This window comes from Malania oleifera, chromosome 8, assembly GCF_029873635.1.
Source record: "Malania oleifera isolate guangnan ecotype guangnan chromosome 8, ASM2987363v1, whole genome shotgun sequence".
In the NCBI taxonomy this organism is placed as follows: domain Eukaryota; kingdom Viridiplantae; phylum Streptophyta; class Magnoliopsida; order Santalales; family Ximeniaceae; genus Malania; species Malania oleifera.
The window spans coordinates 86,154,601-86,178,253 of NC_080424.1; the positions used below are offsets into that span (position 1 = coordinate 86,154,601).

The following is a 23,653-nucleotide window of genomic DNA, read 5'->3' on the forward strand; positions in this document are numbered from 1 at the left end:
GAAAAATAAGAAAGAAAATAAAAATATAAAATATATAACGGATCAATTAACAAAATTTTAGTTTTCCATATAATATTAGAGACTTCCCCTAGGGTTTCAAAAATTGTAAGGATCTCCCTTAAGGTTTCGAGAATTTCAAAAACCACCGCTAAGATTTGTCAAAAAGATCCAAACTTGTTCTTATATTTTGTAAAAAAAAACAAGTCTTTTGAGGGCACGCTTGAGTCTTTTTGACAAATTTTAGGGAGATATATGGCATTTTTAAAGTCTCGAGGGAGATCAATAGAATTTTTGAAACCTTAAGGACGGTTCTTATCTTTTTGCCAAACCATAGGGACAGAATAGGTGAGTTTCTTGTACCCAAAAATTTAATTATGAATAAATTTTGATATAAAGGAAAATATATGATGAGATTTTGATTTTTTTTTACTTTTTTATTTTTTTTTTTATTTTCCTTTCCTTTCCTTTCCTTTTTCAAATAAAATTATTGATTCAAACATTATATTAACATCTTAAAAAATTTCCAAAAGCTAATGTATCGTCAAGGCCGGAATGTAACACATTTAATCAAGGTACATTCCCCGGAGGAAGGAAAATGTCATATTTATACATTTATGACTCTTTGATGAATTGGGTTAGGTACGAAGTTCTATATTAAAGGCTCCTTGTCACTCTCATAACTCAACCAAGTTCGGTAAAATTTCCATCACAAAGTCAAACATAAAAATGAGTAAGGGGAGAAGATTAAGTAGTTTTTCGCAGAACAAAGACTTGATCTATAGTAGTAGAAGGAAAAAAAAAAAAGAGCTAATTGTTTTAAAATTTGATGGTCTCCATGGCCATGTCATAAGATATATTTTAAATTACTTTACTTATTCATACTTGATTGTGTTCATAAAATAAGTTGAAAATCAAAATTTTCTAATAAATAGTATCAGAACTATAAGACTAAAACTTATTTTTGCAACCAAATGCATAATAAGCATATAAATCAATGGGCTTTGCTATATTTTGCAATTTTTGTTTGTTCACATTATTGAAAATGAAAATGATAGAAAATAATTGCAATATTTTAATATTATTGTGAGACCAATTTATGATACGAAAATAACTGAATAGTTCACATTCTTTCTCATTATGTCTCATCTAAATAAATATCAATCATGTGATTAATGGAAAGAATTATGTTAGATAATGGACATAAAACCTTTGTGATTCATATTAATTATTTGTTTAGTTATGTGTATAATGAATATTAATTGAAATAAAAGGTATATGTTTTTCAATCTGATCATTCGATCATGTGGAAAAATGTTGGAGTTTTGGATCTGTACATGTGTGATCTTCATGATCAAGTAAGATGCATATGTACATATATAAATAATTAATCAATAATTTCAGTTCATTAACAGGTATCAAGTACATTTACCAAAGTCGAGGGTCATAGTTATTGTGCAAGATATAATGATCAAAGTCACCTATCCATAATGGTTGACGAAAAAAATTTTATGATACATTGGAAGACTGGGAATACAATGACTATCGTCACGGAAAGTATGAAGGTACATTCACCTCAGCAGAAGGAAATTGTCATATGCACATATTTATGACTTTTTGATGAATTGAGTTACTTGCAGAATTTTATAGTAAGGTTTCTTGGTCACACTCACCACTCAACCAAACTTGATAAATTTTCCATTATATAAAAGACTTGATCAATAAGAATGAAAAAAATAAAAAGTTAATTACTTCAAAATTTGACTGTCTAAATAAAAGTGTCTTAAGGTATAAGGTATATTTTAAATTACTTTTCTTATGCCTACTCGATTATGATTCATGAAACAGGTAAAAGATTCTTAAAACGGGAAAAATTTAAGACACCCCCACCACCACGTGTTGAACAAACTGCACGATTTCTCATCTCTTACTATTTCCCGTAGTGTTATAGGTTGGCTTCTTTTTCCTATCAAGGGTTTTTATAGTTTGAACACGAAATCCTTCTGCTGGTCACACCAGCAAAAGCCATCCTACTGGTTTTCCCCTGCGAGATTTGTGCTTGCTGATGCCATCCCTATCACCCAACCACCTTTGCTAAACCCTTTTCCCTTTCTCTTTGGATACATCGGCAGCCCATTGTCTGGCCCTGAGATCCAACTGCACCTTTCCTTTTCCATCAGAGATTCAGAGCAGCAAAATACTAAAAGATACGCCTAAAAAGTTCTATCCCACAAACACAACTGTAGCACTGTTGCAGAGCCAAACAATGGATTTGGATTTTAGCCCAACACTCACAATTTAACCAGTCTTCTTGTATATTGACATTAAGTTAACCCAAACACCCACATATCTCAACAACCCTAGCTGGGCATCGTCCATGTGAACTCCTAGTGATTTTTGTAGCACCGATATATTCGACATAAATACAACAATTATGACCTTCTAAGCGCATGACAATCCGTAAATTTGCCTACAAAACTGTACATTAAATGGAGCAGTGGTACCTCCCCACTTGTAAATTTCCTTCAAGAGCCCGTCAGCATCCACGAAAACTCAGCCTCGGTCCTCTTACTCTCCCACAATACATGTAGTAAAGGTGTCTCGTCTTCTACACTGAGGTGTTACTGAAGTATGCAGTGATTGCCTTCAACTTGCCGTTCAAGTAGTTCTTCTCAACCTGAGGACAAGGAAAATTCTCCTTGCTAATTAAAATGTTAACTACCTTCACATATTACCAAATGAGTTCTCGGCATGGGAATAATAGAAAAATCTATAAACAAAAACTGGACTTTCTCCAGATTAGATAAGAAGTTCAGTGGAAATGGGCACATCAAACATGATTCGTAAAGCAAAATGAACTCCATTTCGATGAGAACCATAGTCCATTACATATCGTATGATCATGCATGTCTTAAAATTGATACATTATTGACACAAGTACTTCAACTAAGTTCTTCCATAATAAATACTTAATTTTTACGACATCCCAAATGGGGGCTTAGTGTCTTCTAAAAGATTATAGCACCCGGGAGGGGAAAAGGCAGTCATTTACTCTATCTAAATGGGCAAGAGAAACTCGTACAAATAAGGCTGGTAAAGAAAATTCATGAGGATACCTCTAGTGACCATGGAGGATGGACAGATAGAGACAACTCCGCCAACTGGTTGATATCAACATTTCTCGGGAGGAACATAACAATTTTGGAAGCTATGTCCTTTGCAGTGTGGAAGAGAAAATGCCTAGTATAAATACAATATCAGAGAAGAATAGAGTTAGAAGGAAACCTTTAGAAGAGGAAGAAAATTGTTTACATACAGGAAAATTTAAGACACACCCATCCTGTGGCTTAAGCATCTTGATATCATATGTCGCTAGTTTAGCATAATCAGGACCTCCCCAAGGTGGGGACAAGAAGACTGTGTCAGCCTGCCAGCAATATATGCAAATATAGAAATTAGAGCAAAGGAAACTTTCAAAATGCACAGAAAAAAAAATTCCAATATGCACAGTTTTTCACATTAATCGAAAGTAAAGTTGAAGACAAGCAAGAAAGGCAAAAAACACAGAATAACGCAGTGGGAAAGATACAATTGACAAGGATATAGTGGATAATATATTGTCAAGGATTTAATGGAGGATACACCCTACAGAGAGTGGAATAGAGAACAAATAAATAAAATTGAAGATAAAGGATCAAGACTTAGTTGAGTCCACGTGAACATGCACTTCAAGTTTAAGAGGGTGTTAACCCCCATCATGACCTTTATGTCAAAAGCAATGGGGAAGGAAGCTGATCCTTGAGAACACATTGCAAAGCAGCAAATTAACTTTTGACAAATTGAAAATAGAAAATTCCTCTACTGCAACTCCTGTGCCAGTATGATACATGCGCATCACGAATAGCATTCAAATCTCTAATTTTTCCCTCCTTTTTTTTTTTTTTTTTTTTTCTGAGAGTTGCTCAACCCATAGTTGTCAAATTGGATTCAAATTGTGATTTGTGAATTGAAATCTTAATTTTGTGAATCAAGAATACAGAATCAAATCGAAATATCAAATCATAAGATTCAACGCAAATTCTAAAAATATATTGTATGATAATAACATATACCTAAACAAAGTACATTAAAAATGAAATATATTGATGAAAATTAAATGATCATTTGCCCCAATATACATACATACACATCCATGTATGAAGTATACCAGTTATTAACTTATTATAAAGTTGAAAAAGTAAACATAGCTCATCGCTGAAATGCCAAAATGTTAAAATAGAAACTTTATGGAATTGTCGAACTTTTTTTTATCACTTGCCCCATTGTACATAATACAAATGAAGTATACTATTTATTACAAAGTTGAAAAAGTTAAAAAAGCTCATTGTTGAAATGTCAAAATGTTAAACCAGAGATATATGGGATTGTCAAACTCCAGAAAAATTTTAGGAAGCCAAAATTTTGAAAACAATTCAAGAAAGATAAAAGTGGAAAGATTTTGTTCATCTTGATTCTAGAGGCCCTTGAAAAAAATTTCAAGATTTTTTGCACTAAAAAGAGTGAATTTTGGATTTTAAAATTGTCGGATTTAGTTCATAACCAATTCGATTTATAGGATAGGTCAGATGTGAATACTTATAGAATTGTGAATTGCAAGCAAGATTCATAGTCAATTCTTGCTTGTTTCAATGCACCAACTAGATTCAAATTGATAGGCTAGTGAATTGAATCAACTGTACAATTCAAATTGAGAATTGTATGATTTGACAACTATGGTTCAGATGTTTTCTTTGTAATCCCATCTTACAATTATAATGCTTAATTGTGTCCATGTCAAACAATACAGTGTTCATACCTGCTCGAATTGAGAATTGTATGATTTGACAACTACGGTCCAGATTTTTTTTCCCGGACTCCATATTACGATTATAATGCTTAATTGTGCCCATCTGAAACAAGACACTGTTCATACCTTCAATTTTGGCGCTAAAGGGAAATAGTCCCCATTTATGAAATCTATGCAGTCGGCAACTTCATAGATGGCTGCATTATGACCAGCATAACCAATCTTCTTTGGGTCAATATCAATCGCAATAACATGCTTGCTTCTGAAATAGCAAACAATACAAATCAAATGCCGATATTGGAATTGAGATCATTGAAATTGCACGGGCAAAAGGAAGTATGTTTAACAAATATAATCTAGAACAAACAAGTACCACATGCAAGGTGAATGATTCATGAAATGTAGAATAAGTCATTTTTTCTTGTATCAATATATGATCAAATGTGGTGGCGTGGGTGATACACATCCACGCACTACACTGTAGCATGTCCTGTTATAGTTTTTTCCCTTTTTCTTTCCCCCTTTTACTTTTTCCTCATTTTTGTTGGTTTGGGGGGGGGGGGGGAGTCGAGAGTAATTAAATTGAATTAAATTCAAAGAGAGTGAAGGGGACTTCAAGTTGACTTGATGGAGTCATCCTGAATCAGATAAAATCAACCAGTAGTCAAACCACAAGAATGGGCTCCCTACAAAGTCCACGAAGGAGTTGAAGCAATTACAGGAAAAAACTCCTAGTTGATAAATGGAAGACTAAAAAGCATCTGCCTTTTAGTCTTCCCAGGGAATACACTCCCCTTTGGGTTTTGAAGGCTCTGAAATTGCTTTTCCACTGGGTAATCCAGACCACTGGGAAAGAATGGCTCTTCATCTTTTACCCAGCAGTCTGCTCATCTCCAAGCCTTCAATTCCTGCTCAACTTTTTCTGCTGTTACCCACTGTAAACCCAGAAAAACATTGTAAGCCCCACAGCACCTTCACCTATTTGCAGTGCAAGGGAAGGTGATTGACCATCTGTTCCTGTTACACATGTAGTATTTGTTAGCTCGGCAGAATCCCTTTTCATCAAGTTGTAAACAGTAAGAATCCTGTCCCACGATGCTTCCTCTGCAAAGCAAAATACTTGGGAACCTTACTTTTCCATATGGCTCTCCAAGGGAAGTTTGCTGTCCCTGCTTCACCTTTTTCACTCATAAAAGAGCACAGAGCTTTGAGAGAAAATATCCCTTCTCTAACATGTATCCATCTGATTCTGCCTTCGCCCTTCGTTTCACTCCACTAGTTTCCAGAATTCTCAAAAGAGAGAAGAATTCTTCCACCCAAAATTTCTCAAGGGCAAACACATTTGATATGGTTCTCCTCGCATAAATAGCAGCTTCTCATAAGGACATCCTTACCTGCAGCCAATCCTAGAAGACCAGGGAGCTTGTGTTTAAGAGATACATTCAATTTCACGCGCCACAGATCATTCAAGAAATCTACAGAGTTCTCACCAATTTCAAAAGCTATGTGCAAAGGTCTCAGTCATTATTTTAAAACCTGCACCGGTGAAGTCAGCATGATATAACATACAACACGTGTATATATATGTACATGCAATGTTACATGTAACAATATTAATAAAAATAATATTACACTATTACATATAAATATTATAAAGATGTTAATTAAAATCACATACATTGGTCCAACAAAAGCCAAAAACAGTCACTAGCAGCACCTTTAATAAAATTTGAACTACTTTCTTATTTTCATAGAACATTCTGTATAATTTATTATTTTATTTTTTTGTCTAAAAAAATATTCTTTGAAGCTTGTGTATTGTTGTCTTAGTCTGTCTATTTTATTATTATTCTTTTTTCAATCTTTTTGCAAGAATATAAGATGAATTTATTAGCTAAGGAATGTAGGCCTAAAATTGGTTCTAATTTTCTTCCCATGTGTCCAGGACTCAAGTCGGTGCCCTGCACTTTCATCAAAGCATTATATTTTTTTAAAAGCAAAGGACCAGGTTGACCCTCCTTCAACCTAGGTTCAGAACTGTTCCAACACATTCGGCCTAGTTTTTCTGAGATAATCCCGGTCCACAAGATTTCTTGTTCTAGTGAGTTGACTGGACTAGCCAAGTGGCCGATTCCAGTTGACGCGGATTGACTAGCAGTTCAGTCCAGGTTTTCAAACCATAGCCTCAACCCAAATTCGGAGAGGTATTGTCCACTTTGGCCCATTGGTCATCACAGTTTGCCCCATAATCCACACAAACACTGTTAATTTAGGCTCCTTTCATCACCAAATTGCACCGTGCACTATGCCCAACGATGACAATCCAAATGTCGACACTGCACATAGCACATCAACGCATGTTGTCACGAGCTAAGCTTGTTTAAGGCATTATGCTTGCCTGTGACCACTTATCTCGTGTGCTTGAGATGGGTTTCCATCATGTAAATACTAGTGTAGGGTTATTTTCTACTAGTAGAGTCTTTGTAAGCCAAATAAGGCAGTATGACTCCTCGGTCACTTTGATATTTCCTAATGCCAGGATGATAATTACATAAAAACCTCTTTAGGGGAGGGTGAGTGTTCATCAGTCATTGTAAAACTCACTAGCAATTGTCAACGTGCTTAGCCCACTTGCCTCCCTCGCTAAGTACACCAAGTCAACGGAGGATTTGTTAATGAATTACGTTTGCTTCAATGTTTACTACTTGCTTACCACGGCTTTCAGGAATTGATTACTGTTTCCGCTGCTATCTGAATGAATGTTAATGAAAGTGCTTTGTGGATGAATGTTGGTAAATGATAGGCTGACTAGTTAAACAAGAGTGCTTTAGATAAAGCCGCACGGCCCTTCACAAGGGTGTGAAAATAGGCGGACCGTGACACATGTCAACGCATGCCAACGCATATTACTGCATGTCACCGCATGGCGCAATGATGACAATCCGAATGTCAACACTTCGTCAAATCAAATCACTTCATCAATTCTATTATTGAGTCTCAGTACTGATGGTTCTCACAAGCTAGCAACCCACATGATCACTGATACATCCTTATCCTCAACACTAGTGCCTCCAGCAGGTCAGTTGTCACCGCCGTGGCCTGTCATTGTCAAGGAATCTAGAACAGCACCCCTCCTCGAATGTCGCCAAGTCAGCTTCACACATGGCCCTACCCATTTTGGTTTTGATTGAAGATGAGGAAGCTTAAAAGACCCAGCCCAGCTGGTTCAGCGAAGTCAGCAGAAAAGGTTCAGTAAAACTGAAACATGCCAAAGCAAAACCTGTTCACTGAGGCCAGACTGGACCATATCAGTCAGCAGACCAAAAAAAAAAAAATGGTGGTAACTGGTAACCATACCAGTCAGACAGCATACCAAAAGAATGGTGGTAACCTTTCACCTAAGCATTAGACAAGTTTGATGCCAGAATGAGACTGAACAAACTTCATTCTATGCTTCACACCGCCATACCATTCTTTGATCCTAAACATCGTGAATTAGAAGAGGCCTTCCTTGCAGCCCATAGGCAGTCCAGAAAAAAAAGGCATTTGAAGAAGCTACCATTGAGATTGGACAAGCATAGCAGGAAATAATAGATGCCCTAAAATTAGAGCCCAAGCTCCAACCAGCTGAATTCATGATTCCATCTGCCACTTTGAATATCCAATTCCTTTTTCATCATACGCTCATTTTGTTTGAATACATCACATGGAATTGCTCTCCTTCAAGCCATCCCAATCTAGGTTCTTCATCCTTCAGATCTTTAAAATTCGAGGTTGAATTCTTTCTAAGGGACGATGATGACACGCGCAAACAAGACAAGCTGAATATAGATTCTAGGGGTATTACTGTTTAGAAGCATTGCAGCTTATTTAGTTTTCTAAATATAGTGCCCTTGTCTTCCAAACATTGTAAGCATGGTTTTAAAAGGGGGGGAAAAAAAAAGGTTGCTGTCTACATAATAGCGACAGCAGTGGTGCCAAAAGTTGTAGCCATTGCAGGCATTACATAACAGGTGAAAAATGCCACACCCATGAATTCATTTTTTGCATTAGCAAACTTGTTAAGAACATATTTTGATCCCAAAATCCTCAATACTTATGCTTTAAATGATTTTTAGTAAGTTTTAATCAATTTAAATATAGGATATACTGCAAGCATTGGAGTGATCTTCGTTGCTTTAGTTGCTATTGGGGAGAAGATGCATGCATTTGCTTCTTTTCACTACTTTATTGATTATAATAAAAGTTTGAACTAAGAAACTATAGGCATAAAGAAATATAAAACATAGAATGTTCATATATTAAACAAGAACAAAACTGCATAGCAATAGAACTTATTTTTCTCTCCAAGGTAGGTGTAAAAATAAATAAATAAATAAAGTAAAATAAAATCGAATGAACATATAACATGCAAATATGTAATTTTAATGAGAAAAAGTTGTTTAATTTGAATGTTAGTCATTAAAGCAATACATACTAAAATGTCAAAGAAAACAAACTCAAAAATGAATTTTGATGATGAATCCGTTGCCTTCTATTGATAAGGCTTTTTCCCTTGTTATACAAGAAGAGAGACAACGAGGCATTAGTCATCGCAATGCTTCTGTTTTTGTTGAATCAATTGCCTTAGCAACAAAATCTGAGACTTCTTTTAAGAATTTTAAAGTAAATGCTCGTTCAAGATTACTTTGTAGTCATTGTGGCATTGCTGGACATATTGTTGATAAGTGTTACAAGTTGCATGGTTATCCTCCTAACTATAAGTTTAAAGACAGAACCAAGGCTGGATCTGCTTTTGTAAATTCAGTTCAACAAGCTTCTGTTGCTGATGATAAGTCATCTCTTACTACAGATCAGTATCAACATATGCTGGCTCTCCTCAAGCCACAATCATCCTCCACTCCTATTCCTTCAACCAATATGGCTTTGCTACCAAATTTTTCAGGTAATATCACTTAATTTTGTCTTGCTGCACATTCTTTGACTCCATATACTTGGATAATTGACAGTGGTGGTTCAAATCACATGGTTCATTCTCCAAGTTTATATACTAATCCACCAACATCAGTGTCATATTCAGTAAAATTACCAAATGGTACTTGTGCTAATGTCACACATATTGGTGACATTGTTCTCAGTCCTACTATTCTCCTGAAAAATTAGCTTTGTGTTCCTACTTTTTCTTTCAATTTGATTTCAGTCAGCAAGATTACTTCTACTTTAAATTGTCGCTTAATTGTTCAAGCTGACAAGTGTTTTCTGCAGGACGTGGAAACTTGGAAGATGATTGGGACTGGTGAATTGCAAGATGGCCTGTATAGATTGACTTCTTCAAACTTCTCTTCTGCTTTGCACAATAAATCTTCTATTACTTGTGTTTCTGCTCAGTCAAATGAAGCCTTGTGGCATTTTAGATTAGGACATCCTTGTTTTTCTAGGTTACAGCTTTTGAATCAACATATTCCTCATTTGTCTTTTGAATATGTCACATGTACTACGTGTCCTATTGCTAAACAAAAACGATTGCCCTTTCCTGTTAGCAATAATGAATCTACTATTCCTTTTCATTTAGTTCATTGTGATATATGGGGACCTATGTCAATTCCTACAAAGGAAGAATTTAGGTATTTTCTTTCTATAGTGGATGATTTTTCTAGAGCTACTTGGATTTTTTTGATGATATTAAAATCAGAAGCTGGTACTTTGTTACAATCTTTTTTTGTTCATATAGAAACACAATTTTCTACAAAAATTAGGATTGTCAAGTCTGATAATGGACCTGAATTTGCTTTAAAATCATTCTTTGCTTCCAAAGGGGTCCTTCATCAGTTGAGTTGTGTTGCTACTCCACAACAAAATTCTATTGTGGAAAGAAAACACCAACATATTTTTAATGTGGCACGATCTTTGATTTTTCATGATAAGGTTCCTATATGTTTTTGGGGGGACAATGTTCTTACAGTTGTTTACCTCATTAACAGAACTCCAAGTCCTGTTCTTCTTAATAAGAGTCCTTTTGAACTCTTATATAATAAGCCTCCTTCTTATTCTCATCTAAGAGTATTTGGATGCTTGTGTTTGGGTTCTACACTTTCTCATAATCAAACCAAGTTCTCTCCTAGAGCTGTGAAATCAGTTTTTCTTGGATATCCCTCTGGTGTTAAAGGCTATAAATAATTAAATTTAGAAACTCAGGTTTGCTACATTTCTAGAGATGTGGTATTTCATGAAAATGTGTTTCCTTTTGACAAGTCTTCCTCCATGTCTTTTCCTTCTTCAGATATTTCTTTTTCTCCATATTTTTCTTCTGTTTCTTTACCCACAATAGCTCCAGATTCTGAATTTTCTGCTTCTTCATCTGCTCCAGCTTCTGACTTTCCTGCTACTTCATCTACATCTAATTCAGTTTTACATTCAGCTTCCCTTCCTCAGGTTGATCCTCCTAGAAGATCAACTCGTGTAAGGCATCCTCCAACATATCTTCAGTCTTATCACTGTCAACAGGCCATGTTACATTTTCCTGATTCCTCTCATTCACAGGATGCTGGGCTCTCTTTTCATAAAACTTCTCATCCTCTCAATTCTTATCTTTCTTATGAGAAATTATCTGCTTCTCATAAGCATTTTGTTCTAGCCACTTCTATTCTTTTTGAGCCAAAGATTTTTTCTCAAGCCATTTCTTATCCTGAATGGAGGACTGCTATGCAAGAGGAAATTTTAGCCTTGGAACAAAATCATACATGGGACTTAGTTCCTTTACCTGCTGGCAAACATCCTGTAGGCTGTAGATGGGTCTATAAACTGAAGTTAAATTCAGATGGCAGTGTTGAGAGATGTAAGGCTCGCCTGGTTGCTAAAGCGTACACTCAATTAGAGGGTTTTGATTATCATGAGACCTTTAGTCCTGTAGCCAAACTTACAACAGTTCATCTTTTTCTTTCCATTGCTGCTATCAAGAACTGGCACATTATTCAAATGGATGTGAATAATGTTTTTCTGCATGGTGACCTTCATGAAGAGGTTTATATGGCATTGCCACCTAGTTTTGACAGCAAGGGGGAGACTAATATGGTTTGTAAGCTTAAAAAGTCATTGCATGGTTTAAAACAAGCCTCACGACAATGGTTTGCTAAATTTTCTACTACTTTGACAGCTGCTGGTTTTACTCAATCAAAATCAGATTATTCCCTTTTCTCTAAGATTGAAGGAGCATCTATCATCATGCTTTTAGTATATGTTGATGATATTTTAATTGCTAGCAATGATATTAATGCTATGGATTCTTTGAAAACTTATTTGAATACTCATTTTAAGTTGAAAGTTTTAGGTCTTTTGAAATATTTCTTGGGACTCGAAGCTGCTAGGCCTTCTAAAGGGATTCACTTGTGTCAAAGGAAGTATTCATTAGAAATTATTGAGGATTGTGGCTTGCTTGGCTGTAAACCAGCTAATACACCAATGAATCAGAATATGGCTCTTAATTCTAGTGATGGTGATGAACTAGAAGATCCCCCTCAATATAGACAGTTAGTTGGAAGGTTGATATACTTGACTATAACAAGGCCAGAGATTACTTTTTCTGTTCAAAGGTTAAGTCAATTTATGAGTAAACCTAGAACACCTCATATGGCTGCAGCTCATAGAGTAGTGCAATATATCAAAGATACAGTGAGATTGGGTTTGTTTTTCTCTGCTGTTTCAGATAGTTTTCAGCTGAAAGTTTATACAGATTCTGATTGGGCATCTTGTCCAGACACTAGAGACATGTTACTGGTTTTGCGGTTTTTCTGGGTGATAATTTGATTAGTTGGAAGTCCAAGAAACAACATACTATTCCCAGAACTTCAGCTGAATCAGAATATAGGGCTATGGCAGCTGCTGTTTGTGAAGTTATTTGGTTGAAAAATTTGCTTTCCGATTTTGGTATTACGTCTCATCATCCGTCTTTGATGTATTGCGATAGTTAAGCTGCGATTCATATTTCTTCCAATCCAGTGTATCATGAAAGGACTAAACATATCGAATTGGATTGTCACATTGTAAGGGAGAATTGCAAGATGGAGTTATCAAGCAATTTCATGTAAAAACAAATTATCAGATCGCAGATACTCTAACCAAGGCTCTCGGGTTGTATCAATTTAATCATTTTATTGGCAAGATGGGACTAGTGAATATATATAGTCCATCTTGAGGGGGAGTCATAAGTTTTATTGTTTTTCTGTTCTTATTTTCTGTTATATTAGTTTGTATTTAGGTTCAGTAAATTACTGCTTTGTCCCTAGGTATTTGTATATATAATTACTGTACTGTTCACTGTTGAGAAGTAATGAAAATTGTATTTTTCATTTCTTGATAGCATGCTAGAATGGAGGCAAGTTTTGCAGAGTTGTAATGCGATTGTGAACTTTTGTGATTGCCTTCTTCATGCTTTGGTACAGCCATCTTTTTAGTTATTCCTGTGTCCAATAAAATTAAATAATGATTTGGAACTTCCTGCATTCTAATATATTATATTAAAACTTATAAGGAAAAGAGAATTCGTTATCATTATAAAGTGAATAATAACAAAACTCTTTTAATTGATTTATGGTAAGGAATATATATTAAATTTTACCAGAATGTCTATTCTTCTCCTATGTCAGGTTGGACAGAACAAAACAAGCTTTGATTCGACTGCCTTTTTATTTACACAATTTTTTTTGTAATTTATATAAAATGTTTGTTTTGAATTAGATGTATGGATTTTTTCACAGGTTAAAAAAATATGTGAAATGTCCCAATTAAATATAGGGAATACATAGATGAAATTTCAAAAGCATATGGTTAGTGACATTTAAATTTCATGTTAACGCAAAGCTAGAAATTTTTAGTTTTTGAAACAAGAGCTATAAATTAATAACTATTTTAAACATATTTATGAATTTATCCCATGCATAGCACAGGGTCCCTACTAGTGTGTGTGTGTGTGTGTGTGTGTGTGTGCATTGCAACAATAATATTATAAAAATGGTGACCATAAACATTTATTAGTATTTACTATTTAGACTCAAAAATAACAACTAAGGCATTCTAGATAAAATTATTTTTTTTTATAAAAAAAATCCTAATTTTATTATTATTAAGGGAGTGTTTGGTAAAATTAAGTGTTAAGCACTGAAAACAAAATTTAAATCAGATTTTTTGAACAAATTCTAAATTGAACTTGAACTGGTCACTGAATCTAAAATTTGAATTATTTTAACTATTTGGTATCTAATATATGTATATATGTTGTTTTTTAATAACCTTCTTAATGCTTAGGAGCATAAATATTTGATAGAATTATTAAACAATGACACAACCTAAAGTATATAATTTAACATAATAATATTTCCTAGTCATACATTTAATTAATATTTATAAATAAAAATAATATAATTTATTGTTGTAAAAAAAAATATTATTATTTTAGTTTTAATCACTTTGGCATTGAGATTTTGGTCATTCTCATTTTTATAAGGGATAAAATTGGAAAAGAGACCTAACTTGAATCAGACATGTTTCCTTGTATGGTTCTATCAAAGGAATTTTAAGAAAATTCAAAGTTGTCACCAAATGCTCTGATGTCTAATCAATTCAAACATAGCCTCTATTCAAAGGCCATTCAAATGAAACAAATGCCTCCTTAAAAAAAATAGTAGGAAGAGAAAATAATATTTGATTCGATTAATATGTTACTTTATTTGGGTGTGAGTTTGTATGTATATTAATTTCGCAGTCAAACAAATTTTGAAACAATGGAAAGGTAAAAGTACTAAATTAAATTAATTTGGTGTGTGCATGAGAGTATGTATATTAATTATTGGAGTCCATCAAATTTTGAAGCAAATTTTAAAAGAAGAGACTGATTTAATTAATAAAGCTACTTTATTTGGTGTGAGTTTATAACTTTGTATGTATATTAATTACTAGTATATTTAGTGCTTACTGGAAAACAAAACAACAACCACCAGATTTAGCACAATGATGAGGGCATGGATTGGATTATATGAGGTCTTGTGTTCAAGTTATGTTGGCTGCAAGTTCTAAATCTAATTTTTTTTTAAAGGTAATGACTAAGGTTTTAGGAACTGGGTTGACCCGCAACTAACCTGTTCAAGCTGATTGTGACTGGATCAGCTGGGGTCACACCAGTTCACACCATTTTAGGTTCTGGGGAACTGACCAGACCAGTTAAGTGATTGGTCCCAATTGAACTTGTTAGATTACCACTTTACCTAAAAGGTTAAACTGTTAGGTTATAGGCCAATAATGTATATCATGTTTTAACACTTCCCCACACATGCAGCCCGACAGCCCGTGAAGAGATAAACACACGATAAATAGCACTCATTATAGGGAACACAATAATTTTTTTAAACACTGCACAGTAAATGCAGGCAACAAGACTAGAACCCAGGATTTCCTGATAACCAGATTTGACACCATGTTAGATTACCAATTTACCTAAAATCTTAAGCTGTTTGGTTGTGGGCCAACAAAGTATATCAAGTTTTAACAGACCCCATTCAGACCTTCCAGTCCAGTCTGGGTTTTAAAATTATGGTGTCTCAACCTTGTAAAGCAATTGTTTCTAGGGGCAAAAACCATAAGGTTAGGCAATAGCAGTCAATACCTCAAGGAGATGGACCAAGACCATTACATTGCTCAAACTAGAAATTGAGCCCAACTGCTTTTTCGTCTCATGCTGCATTCCAATGGCCCCAATCTTGACCGGGAGGGTTGACTTGCCTCTGGCCAAATTGGGATTGTGTAGATCCATTCCCTCAAACTAATCTCACCCTCCACCCAAATAGGTCTGTTTAACTTTCAGTCTAGCACACTGCCCATCTGACTCTGTCCTGCTTAAGATTGCATCCTAACAAAACCTCCACACAACTCTCCAACCTTCATGAAGATGTCCCAAAGGTGGGATCAGAAACCCCAGTAAGAGAACCCAGATCTCTCTTTCAGCTTGAGAACTTCTTTGTGTGTTCCAGCTACAGGGTGCCAAGAGTCTAGTACCATCACTTCCTTCATACTGCTAGCACCTGCTCAAGATGAGTTTTGCTTCCTTCATTGCTTCCTTCATTGACTGAAACATTAACAGAAATAGTGAGCTGGTCAAGTTAAAAACCTTCACCCGTCATTCAGCCCCAATTGCTCTCCACCCAGTGCCTATCCTTTACTGGACACTAGGGGTGTACAAAAATTACCGAAAACCGGATTGAAACCACAAGCAGTTCGGTTTTTTGGTATTCGGTTTCGGTGTCGGTTTTTGAAATTATAAATTTTCGGTTTCAGTTTCAAAACATAATCGAACCGAAAAACCCGAAAAACCTAGTTAAATTAAATATATATATAAATTAATATAATTACATAATACTTAAATATTTAAATTTGGGCTGCGGAGTCGTCGGGGGCTAGTGTTTCACTTTCAGTAGACTCACACAGCTCTGAATCTGAGTGCTCTCTGCAACTCTGCCTGACTGCCTCTCTCTCGGACTCTTAGTCTCTCTCTGTCAGTCCATCTCGGAATCTCAGTCTCTCAGTTAGGGGTGTACAAAAATTACCGAAATCACAAACGGTTCAGTCATGGTTCGAAATCGCGGTCGCGGGTAACGTCGCGTAACGGTCGCAGGTGTCACAGGTAGCGGGAGACGTGGGTGTTACGTAACGGGAAGCGGGCGTAACGGTCATGAATTTTTTTCACGCATGCACAACCATGCCAAAATTGAAAAATAACCATGAAATCCATTAATACATGATTTTTAATGAATTTTGAAAGCTTTCATTCAACCCACAAATGCTTTTTAATAGGCATTATGATTTTTATATTAATTTTAGTGCGCTGTTTACAAAAAAAATCATATTTTTTTATAGTTTACATTATTTTAATGAGTAAAAAGATGTAGAAATGTAAGAATCAATTAATTAAAGTCATAAAGTTACTAAAAATGAATCAATACTCAATAGACTCAATATTCAATATACACATTACACATACATGAATTTAAAAAGTGATTAATATCAAATATCAATAAATAGTGAAAATACATTAATACAATATTACAAATTTATAACATAACACATGTCACCACCAAAAAGAATGACGTGGAGGGTCTTCATAATTTGCATCTGTATCTTGAGATTGGGATGGGAATTATCTCCCAATCCTTGTGAAAATACATAGTTGAATAAACCCAAGTTTGCGTCATTTCGTTGTTACTCTTGAAAATGTACTGGTGATGAAAATTCTCCTGAATAATGTCTATAAGTTGGGGCAGGGACTGGCTCTGGGTAGTGTGTAGAAGAAGACTCACTAGATCCTGAGATTCCTGATCCACTAGGATAAAAATGTGAGTCACGAGATGCATAATGTGGAATCTGGATGAGATCCATATGATTGTGATGATGAACCATCTAAACCAAAATCGCCAAAACTACGAACCACACCATATGAATCTTCAGTAGAATCACTAGGGTCACCACGAGCACTCCTTCTCCTTGGTTGTGAAGATTGGTTCCCTGGAGGAATACCCAAGTCATAATTTTCAGGCATGTCATGTAATCCATAAGGATCAGAAAGATATATATCCCTTGCAAATGATGTTCCTGTGTCATATCCATAATTATATTTTACACCACCACCTCCACCACCACCATTGCCACCCCCCCCCCCCAACCCCAGCTCCAGCACAACTATTACCATCATCATCACTTGGTGGGCTCAAACCAAGATTGTCATCACTTTGTGTACGTTCAGGGCTTGAACTTGAATCATCATGCGCATTTATTGGTAGTTGATCACCTCCTTCTGTAGTAGCACCAACTTCTTCATTTAACCAATTTGAATTGTCCTAACCGTCAAGTAGTGGTGTCTCTCTCCTCTAATCATTGACTTAAAGGATCATCTTCTTCGAAAATGTAGTCCAAATTGATAGGATTGAAACCCTCTTCAATTTCTCAATGACTTCTTCTCATTGTACGTCTTAACTTTAACCTCATGTTGTAATGTACGAAAACAAGTTTTTGTAGTCTCATGTACTTTAATCTATTTCTTGTTTTCGTATGGATGAGGCTAAAGGTGCTCCAATTACGCTCACAGTTCGAAGCTGATGTGGTCTGGCTAAAAACTCTAATTGCTACTCTTTGGAGCTCAGGAGCACACAAGTCATAATGAATCCACCATTCAGCTGCATGAATAATTAAAAAGAGTTTTATGTTAGTATAGCGTATATTTCAAAAGTCAAATTTGAACATAAAGAGAGAAAATAGAGTCATTCTCTATTATTTAGCTATATAGCCATATTTACCAGGATTTGTTTGTTTCACTGCCCTTTGAACCAACGGGCTTCCAAAAGTCTCCTGCCTATCTCGATATAGCAACAACTAAAAAAGGATGATTGTGAAATATAATTAATTAATTAAATGTATTAATAATTATTTTTGAAAGTATTACAGAATACTAGAACAATTCATTATTCAATTTAATGGAATCAATACTTACTTAATTAATAGCCCGAATTTGAGTATCTATATCAGGTACCAACTTGGTTATCACTTTTTTAACTCCATCCATGACTTCTCTAGCAACTTCAGGAGAGGGTGGGACACCATAAAGAAATTGTGGGTTCAAAAAATGCCCTACAATTAAATTTAGAAACATATTAATCAATAGTTTTCTAATGCAACTATGCATAATTTAAAAGTTAAAATAATAAGAAATTGTATTTGATTTACACTTACCAGCAGCGTGCAAATCTTGGTGCAACTGAAAACTCCACCGGTTGTCAATAATTTTCCAATAGTCTTTGTAAAACCAACAATCTTTTTGAATGGCCAACTTCGCCCTATCAATTGCCTCGTATATGAAGCCCATAGTTGGTTTTTCATCACCATCAACTAATTTAAGAACTTTTACCAAGGGTTCTTGCACTTTAATTATATCAGAGGCCTTTTAGCAAAACTCTTTGCCTAAGATAATTTTCTTTGAATCATATGCTGGGCCTGATTTTGCTATTCCAAACCTTGAGTTTTTCCAAACATCAGATGTAAACATTTCCCTTAGTGCTTGTTTATGCCTGACAATAGTCTCCAAAACAATGAAATTTGTGACAAATCGAGTAATGGCAGGGCGAAGTAACTCTTTATTATTTGTGAATTTCTTCATGAAATTCACTGTCCATGTGTGGTTGTAAATAAATGAGGTTATTGTTCTTGCATCTTCTAAGACCTTCTTCACGTTACTTTTCTTACCAATATCTTCAAGAATAAGGTCTATGCAATGAGCTACACATGCTGTCCAATAGAGATTGGGCCTCTTCTGCATTAATAATTTTCCGTCTGCCTTCATTGCAGCTTCATTATCAGTCACTACTTGGACAACATTCTCCTCTCCAATTTCTTCAACCACCTCGTCCATTAATCTGAAATGAAATTATAGATTCAATAATTACTACTATTTAATTAAAGACATGCAAGTCCATAATACTATTTGCATATACAATTAAAATTAGAAAATTACCTGAAATAATATTCAGCTGTTCTGCTTGACACATCAGAGGCATCAACTAATTTATGAAACATGGTGCCTCTATCGCAATAAACTAAAAAGTTTATAATGTATTTTCTAGTTGGTCCTGACCAACCATCACACATAAGTGTTACACCTCTCTCCTTCCAAATTCCAGCAAAAGAAGCTATATAATTTTTCATTTCTTGATACTCTTGCTCCAAATAAATTTCAGATATCTCATAGGGTGATGGACCCTTCACCACCTTTCCAACCTCCGCAGCAATATCAAGCATAGGCTGCATGAATGGAGAGTCAGCTACATTCGCTGGAATCCGATTATAAATTAGGAATTTTCCAACTGCTTTTCCTAATTTACTTCTTAAACCTTTCAGTAACTTTGTGTTGATTTTTGGTTATTTCGCACTCTTACTTCTTTCTAAAATAGGATCCATTGCCTTTAGTCTAGCTTCAGGGGCATCACGATTGATCCATTGTCGTCCACTACTTCCAGCTTCTCGACCACTATAAGATCGAGCTCCTACTCTATTGAAATCACTGATAGCACCACTGCCAGAGTCACCTCCCTCTTCATAAATATTACCCCTTCCAATTGTTCTTACTCGAAATCTTTATCTCTCTTCCCATTGTTGTTGTGATCGTATGCTTTCTTATCAAGCAAATCTCATACTTTCTTCTTCCAAGTCTTCTTTATCGCTCAAATTCTCAAAATCTCCTCTAATTTGGGCTTCTGCTTCTTCTTACCTTTTTTATTTATCTCTTTTCTTCGTAGCATACTGTTGTAGATGTTTCATCATTTGTTATCTTACTTGTGTGGTCACATTTGAGCATCCAGCTACTTGACCCTTTTTATGTGCCAAGTGTTGTTTCAAGCGTGTAATGCCCCCTTTGATTATCTTCCCACATAACTTACACATAATAACATGTCTATTACCATCCACCGCAGTACCAAAATGCCATCCAATATCCTCACTAGGTAAGTTTTCATTTCCTCTATCACGTGACATATTGATAAACTTAATTTGATGATCTCTACACAAAACATAAAGAAAATACAAAGTTATAACCCTTCTACAATGACAGGAATAATATAATTAGTAATTTAGTAAATATTAAATAATAAGTACTAAATAGTCCTAATTTTAAATACTTATTATGTAAAAATAAAATATAATATTTGATTAAAAATAATAAGTAATGTTTATTATTTTTATATTTAAATAAACAAAATTATAAAATATTAGATATTTTATTACAAAAAAAATATATTCCTTTATCGTTAAAAAGATATTTTCATTATTTTTTATAATTTGATTTTATTTTCATTTATAACTATAAGAAATTAACATTGTAATTTTAAAGGTAAAAAAAACTTTTGCTCTACTTTCATATACATCACAGCATCATTAATAGAAATCCATACATTACAAATTGACTATTTAACTTTTTAAGCATTTTCTCAGTATATGGATTAAAATAAAATTTTTCTACAAATTCCGGTAGTAATTAGTAAAAATCAGATTTAGTAATGTATTAACTATTAGGTTAAATTTTTTTTTTATTAAGTTATCAATTTTTACTTTATTTGATAACTAAAAACAAAAAATAGATGTAAACATTTATTTTACCTAATTTTAAATTTAAGGTCAAAATGATGTTTTAAAAATTAAAAAATATTAATAAATAGGGTCACCCTACTCAAGAAATGGCAAGTAGATACACATGTAACATAAAATGGGTGACAGATGTTATTTAATTTTTTTTTCTTTTATAATATGAATATTATTTAATATTTTTTCAATAGATGGGAGTGAATATGATATCTTCTTTATCAAAATGACCACTTTGTCCTGCTGACATAAATAGTATGTTAGCCAATTGGTGCCATGAATTAATTTTATTTCTATAAGTTTGGCAAATCCTAAGACTAAATATTATAATAATTGTGCAGAGTATTCCTTGGAATTCTTTAAGAATGGTGAAAAATAGAGCTCAATTAAGCCTAGATAATATAAAATGCCATCACATGGATGTCTTGTGTACATACATAATTTTAATGCTTTGTTTACCGATGGTGAATGCAGTAGTGGATTTTCAAATATTATTATAAAAAAGGCTTCAATTATTATTGGTAAATATTAATTATTTACTAACCTTAAAAAATATTAATTATTTACTATTAATAATTTCTTGCTATGTTATGGAATTAGATTTTCATAATTATCTTTCAAAAAATATAAGACAATTAAAATATTTATAAATTAAGAAAATTTTATTTTACATAATTATTAATGATTTCTAATTTTTTACTCTTTTAAATTACTTATTTTTTTAATTCAATTTAACAAACATATTTTACAACAAAATATAATTTAAAAAAAAAAAAACATAATGATAAGATAAGTGCTGTGGGCGTTTAGTGTTGAGTGTCTCATACGCTGGGGAGTCGAGTGAGACCGAGAGAGGGGAGGAAACTCGGAGAGTCGGAGGAGCCTCGAAGGAGCGAAGGCTGCGAAGCACAATCGGCAGCGATGACTCCAAGCTCCAAAGCTGAAATCGAGAGGCTGGCTGGTAGCGACTGCGACAACTGGCGGAGGAAGGTGCCGACGGGCTATCGGCGACTCGCAGAGGCGGCGAAGCTGCTGCAGACCTGTCGCCGGTGACTCGCCAAGTTGCTGCAATTGCAAGTTTGCAATTCCCGAGTCCTGGAAGGCTACAAAGTGCGAAGATGAGTAGATCTGCTCGGTGTGCTCACTCTCAGGCTTCGAAGAAGTGAAGCCTTCTTATTGCTTCGGCCAACAAATTTTCAAGGTCAGTTTTTTAGTTTCTATTTTACCCTTTGAATGGCAGATGGGTGTGGGGACTAGGGAGAGGAGGAAAGCAGCACTGCTGCCTGCAGCAGAAAGCCTTCAAGGAATCTGCGAGCTGTCGGCCATGTAACGGTCCGTAACGAACCGTTACGATGTGTAACACTGGGGCATCGGCCGTTATGTGCCGCTACGTCTCCGTAACGGCCGTTACGTTTGTTAATTTTTTCCGAACCGCATTATCGGCCCGTATCGGTTTCGGAGCCTCCGATTTCCGTTACATATCAGCCGTTACGTTACGTAACGGCCGTTATTTAAAACCACAGGTTTAGTTTTTCGGTTTCTGGTTTCGGTTTCAGTTTTTAAAAAGTTATATTCTGGGTTTGGGTTTCAAAATATAACCGAACCGAAAAAATCAAAAAACCGACTTAAATAAATATATATATATAAATCAATATAATTACTTAATATATATAAATTTAGGCTGAAATGGGGACTAGGGTTTCAATGTTTCATACTCTTTCATTTCAGTCTTCAGATTTCACTCCTACATTTCTCCGCAACCAAACAGATCGTAGATGTAAAGGATTAACAAAAAGGAAAATTCTAGACATTTCGGTGATGTCCACTACAAGTAGGTCTCACTGCTTATGTCTTCCGCAGATTTCCGGGACACAATCCCTGGGAAGAGACTGTCGGTATACAATCCCCGAGAAGCCTAGAAAATTACTACAAAGAAAAGAATTTCCAAAATTACAAAATGAGGGAGGAAAGGAGAGCCCAAGGCTTGAAGGAGCAGGAAAAGATGGGACAGCGAAGGGGCATCGCAGAGGGGGGCTACAGCTAGAAGAAATTGCGGAAAATGCAGGAGGTCGGTGGCAGCTGCTGTGCAGAGGACTAATCGGTTTGGTCTCTCTCCGTCTCTCAGATTCTCAGTCTCTCTCCATCTCTCAGACTCTGTCTCTCTGCGAAGCCGATCTGCCTCTCTCTCAAACTCTCTCAGTCTTCTCGCCTCACCTCTGCCCTCTGCGCAGGCAGCGCAGCTGTGCTGCACCACTACCTTTGAAAATTGGTTAAAAACCAAAAAAACCGAAACCGAACAGCCAAATGTTTGGTTCTCCATGGGATAACACATTCGGTTCGGTTTCGGTTTCGTCTTTGGTTCGGAATGTTCCAAGACCGAAATTTTCAGTTCGATTTTCAGTTTGACCCATAACCGAACCGAACCGATTACACCCCTACTCTCAGTCTCAGTCTCTCAGACACTCGAAGAGTCAAAGTCGACGTCAGGCAGCGCAGCTGTTCTGCACCACTGCCGTCAATGGCTGGCTGCCTCTACGGCTCTGCCTCCCTCCCCTGTCCTCTCAAATCTCAACTCTCAAGCAACTGAGAAAATCGGATAAAACTGAAAAAACTGTAACCGAACCACCATTGTTCGGTTCTCCGCGG

General features: G+C 35.3%; 1 protein-coding gene and 1 long non-coding RNA gene across 13 annotated transcripts in view; both read right to left on the reverse strand.

Annotated features, from left to right (window-relative positions):
• Window positions 1-2,291: 2,291 nt before the first annotated feature.
• LOC131162444 (uncharacterized) overlaps window positions 2,292-23,653 on the reverse strand; it is a 37,468-nt gene continuing 16,106 nt past the window's right edge. For 9 of the 12 annotated variants that reach the window (XM_058118922.1, XM_058118916.1, XM_058118920.1 and 6 more), the window contains 4 exons: window positions 4,970-5,105; window positions 3,333-3,424; window positions 3,114-3,237; window positions 2,292-2,674 (listed from right to left, as the gene is read on the reverse strand). In XM_058118922.1, coding sequence (XP_057974905.1) covers window positions 2,606-2,674; window positions 3,114-3,237; window positions 3,333-3,424; window positions 4,970-5,105 — 421 coding nt within the window. In that variant the 3' untranslated portion in view covers window positions 2,292-2,605. Of the gene's footprint in view, window positions 2,700-2,841; window positions 3,238-3,313; window positions 3,425-4,969; window positions 5,106-23,653 lie in introns of those variants that run through there. The other 3 variants (XR_009138808.1, XM_058118918.1, XM_058118919.1) reach the window with 3 other exon arrangements.
• LOC131162445 (uncharacterized) lies at window positions 18,178-22,499 on the reverse strand. The gene is made up of 3 exons (XR_009138809.1): window positions 18,611-22,499; window positions 18,372-18,508; window positions 18,178-18,253 (listed from the first exon to the last, which is right to left on the reverse strand). It is a non-coding gene; the product is annotated as an uncharacterized LOC131162445 (long non-coding RNA).